Here is a 4220-nt window from a genome sequence, read left to right as displayed (position 1 = left end):
ATTATTAACAACTTTTTTTTTTCTTAGCAATGATCATTTCATTGAAGAACATTTTAATACAAATAGTAACAAATGAAGAAAACATTGAAAATAGTTAATATTCCATATGAAAAAAAAACGGTATTTTTGCACAAAGTTATTTTAGCTACTCATAAGTAGTTAAATTCATAATCCATAAATATTTTCCTTTTTGTAACATAATACCGGGAACATTGAATTTAATGTCGACTGTTTTACATTTATAATCAAAACAAATTTGTTCATATCTGTGAAAATTTGAATATTGATAATGAATAAGTAGTATTGTATACATATACTATATTATTTACATATGATTAGAATCAGTATTTGTATTTAGTAAAGTTTCTAGATTATTATGTTTTGATTAATTCTATATCTTTATCTATAATACTTAATTCTGATAATGATGTAGATAATGAATAATGATCATATATATCATCTACATTATTATAATTATTATTATTATCATTATTCACATTCATATTTGGCATAGATCCACATGTCATAAGTCTTTCATTAGTATCCATGGATACTTGATTATATTGTTTTAATTTTAATAATGTATCATTTTGTCCAATTAAATTTAATATATCATTATTTGTACAAAATAATATAATTTCTGAATAATCTTCAATTATCCCTTGAGCTTTATTAATTTCACCATAAAATATTGGTTGTTTATCTAAATAAATAATCATTTCTTTAACACCATATAATGAATGTCTAAGTGATTGATTATAATTCCATATACGTATTAATGCAATTGATGATTGAATCCATTTAGGTAATGTTATTTGAATGAAATGTCTATCACCTAAATTAAATGGTATTAACCACATATGTTTTTTATCACATGTATAATTAATACCATCAATTAAATTAGTTATCCTATTTGAATCATTATGATTATCATTATCAGTATAGTCTGATAAGTTATCTATATTGAATGGATAAGATGTAATATGACATAATGTTGTTATATTCATACCATTAGATAAAAATATTTCTATACCAGTTAAACCAACATAATTTAAATTACCCCATGTTGATATAATATCAAATAATAATTGATGACCAAATGGTAATTCTGGTATAGAAAAATTTTTTATAGAATGTCTTAATGGATAATTTATCATTGATTGATTGATTAGTTGTTGTTGGTGTTTAGTTGATTCATGACAAATAAAATAAGATGAATTATTGTTGTTGATGCCGCTGTTGTTGCTGTCGTTGCCGTTATTGCTACCGATTTTTTTGTTGCTATCGCTGTTGTTGTTCATATTGTTGCTACCAATGTTTTTGTTACTATTGTTGTTGTTGATACTACCGTTGTTGTTGCTATCGTTGTTGTTGTCGCTAGTGTTATCGTCGTTGCCATCGTTGTTGTTACTACCGTTATTGTTGTTGCTATCGTTGTTGCTGCCCATGTTGTTGTTTAATAATAAATTTTCATTTAAATTATTAAATGTTATCAAATTTAATTGTAAATTTGAATTTCTTAATGGATATTCATTATTTTTTATCGAAATTTGATTTTGATCAAATTGTTTAAATAAATTGAATGAATTCAAGGTTTGTTTAAATAATTTATTTTTATTTTCATATGGATCAGTCATCTCTTTGTAATGGATTTGATTTAATGATGAATTTAATAATAAATCTTCATTGACATTAGATAATAAATGATATTCAGTAGTATTATTCAGTAGATCATTATCTGCATTAGGAAATGGTCCATTAAAGTTAATTTCAGTAGTATCCATTAATTGATCCGGATTATTATGAATATGATCTATATCATTGGGGATCGATTCATTTATATAAGATGATCCATTCAAATAATGATTGGAATGAAATTGTTCAAATGGTATTATCTCATTAACATTTAAAATGATACTAGTTACAGAATCATGAATACAATGATTATTATTATTATTACTACTACTATTATAATTATTAGTAGTATTAATATATGGAAGATAATCATTATATAATGTCCGTATCTTATTATTATATATTACATGAAGTAAACATTTTTTAACACTAATATTTAATAAATATGTATTCAGAAAATTCCATATATTAATTTGAATAATATCATTCCATTGAAATTGTTTTAATAAATATGTAAATTGTATACGTAATGGTAAATGATGAATAGGTGTTAACCACATATCTTGAAAATTGGTTGTATAAAATGATGATTTAAATAGATTATCACTAGGAATGAATGATATATTAGTATGATCATTACTACTACTATTATTAGTAGTATTATTACTATTATTAGTAGTATTATGATTGATTTTATAAATCTTTATTGTATGTGGATAAATTTTTATTGTATTATTCATATTATTATTTAATAAAACTTCTATACCATTTAAACCAATCCATTTTTTATTACCCCAATTATTAAAAATATCTAAATGAAATATTAACTGATTATCTTGTTTATCTTCATTTTCTTTATAAGTTGATAAAGATGTTTTTAGTAGATTTTTACAAACTACTGATTTTGTATTAGTAGTTTGAAATAATGAATGATTTTTTTTAATTATGGATATTTCATTATTATATAATGGTATATAGATATCACCCCATGATTTACGTTTAATTTTTTTTGTTAATATATTTGTATTACTTTTATTATGATTATTAGTAGTATAATGTTCATAAGATTTGTTTTTTAAATATTTTGTAGCTGCATTAAAATATAATTGAAAACCTTTTTCTAAACGTTCTTTCATTAAATCTTCTTCTGTTTTTTGTTGTAATAATTCACGTTGTTTATTACGTTGTTTAAGATAATTTAAATAATTTTCATAATTAGTATCCATTTCTTTAACTATTATTTTCATTGTTTTAATGTATCATTAGTATAATATTATGGAATTATTGAATGAAGATTGATTCTTTCTATAATAATAAATAATCAGTGATAATAGACTGAGAGAGAGATAGAGAGGGAAAGGAGACAATAACATTGAATTCATAGTCATTTATATGAATGGAATGTTAATTTACTTTAGATGAATATCTACACTAGATTCCCTCGCAGTGTCTATTCTTCATGGATTCAACACAACTCAGATCAAGAACACGTGATTCGCCTGACAAGAACGTAAATATATATTTCCATATCAAAACCTGACACAATCCAATAACAATCAATCAATAATACTAAATAATAAGGATGGGAGAATATATAATTCATCTGACACTTGTCAGTATATCTACATATCTGACTAAGCAGATAACCAATCATTATCATTCTGGCCAACACATTAGAAACAATATAGAAAAACTTGTAAATGTGTTTCATTATTGTTACACTGTTTTATGATATTTTTTGTAGATGTTTAGAAAATTAGTTTGTCCTCTATGTTCAACAGGAGATAAGCTCTTCTGTTCATGTAGACACCATTCTATACAAACTTATCGATTATTTCAATGTAAGACGGTGGTTGGAGGTGGTCAACAGGAGACCCTGGACCCGGGTTTCGTGCTACTTGGCACTCGTCAGCAAGGTGTACCTGTAATCTTGAGGGAGCTGATGCTCCCTGGCGGATTCGATCGATAGCATTCGATCAACACTAAGAAGGACTTGACACGCATGACATTGATCACCACCCAGTGATCAATCAATTGTGATTATTTCAATGTGTGTGAATGGATTTAGAAAACTTTATAGGGTTTTCTAGGACTAAAATAACACTCATTACTACTTCTACTTGAAGATGATTCCTTATTGTTCTATAAATATAAACTCCGCCTGTAGCTCCTCCGAGGGCTATTGCCGGTCCCAAGCCCGGGTAAAGAAGGAGGGTTGGGCATGGGGTTAGCGACCCCATCCCAGAAAAAAACCAACGTGCTAAAAAAACGCTAACCAGAAAAGAGTTATTCTATATATATAACACCTTCATAGTGAAGAAGAGATCTTCATAAATTTGAGCTCTTTTAATAGATGTTGATAACATTTGACTGATCATAATAAAGTAGACGAATCAGATTTTAAGGTCAAATGATCAAAAAAACAGGTAAGCATAGGTTAATAGTTGCCTAAAGGAAATTCTTTTTTCGTAGCGCAAAAGTTAACAGGTGAATTACACATATATATGTAAGAAGAATTGTGGTGAATGGTGATTTTACTTATGATAAACTTTAAATGTTTCTTTACCATTCATTTCCATCTGTAA

At 26.0% G+C, this 4220-nt stretch overlaps 1 protein-coding gene across 1 annotated transcript; it reads right to left on the bottom strand.

The window, feature by feature from the left end:
- Window positions 1–374: 374 nt before the first annotated feature.
- On the bottom strand, window positions 375–2882 carry Smp_152390 (hypothetical protein; the record flags this gene model as incomplete). The annotated part of the gene is made up of 2 exons (XM_018789002.1): window positions 375–1108; window positions 2750–2882. 2 exons carry the CDS (start codon window positions 2880–2882, stop codon window positions 375–377), a joined length of 867 nt encoding a protein of 288 aa, XP_018654489.1.
- Window positions 2883–4220: the final 1338 nt, after the last annotated feature.

This window comes from Schistosoma mansoni, chromosome W (assembly GCF_000237925.1).
Source record: "Schistosoma mansoni strain Puerto Rico chromosome W, complete genome".
Taxonomy (NCBI): domain Eukaryota; kingdom Metazoa; phylum Platyhelminthes; class Trematoda; order Strigeidida; family Schistosomatidae; genus Schistosoma; species Schistosoma mansoni.
Note: the sequence above shows the minus strand (reverse complement) of the source record. Positions and strands in the feature narration are given on the sequence as shown.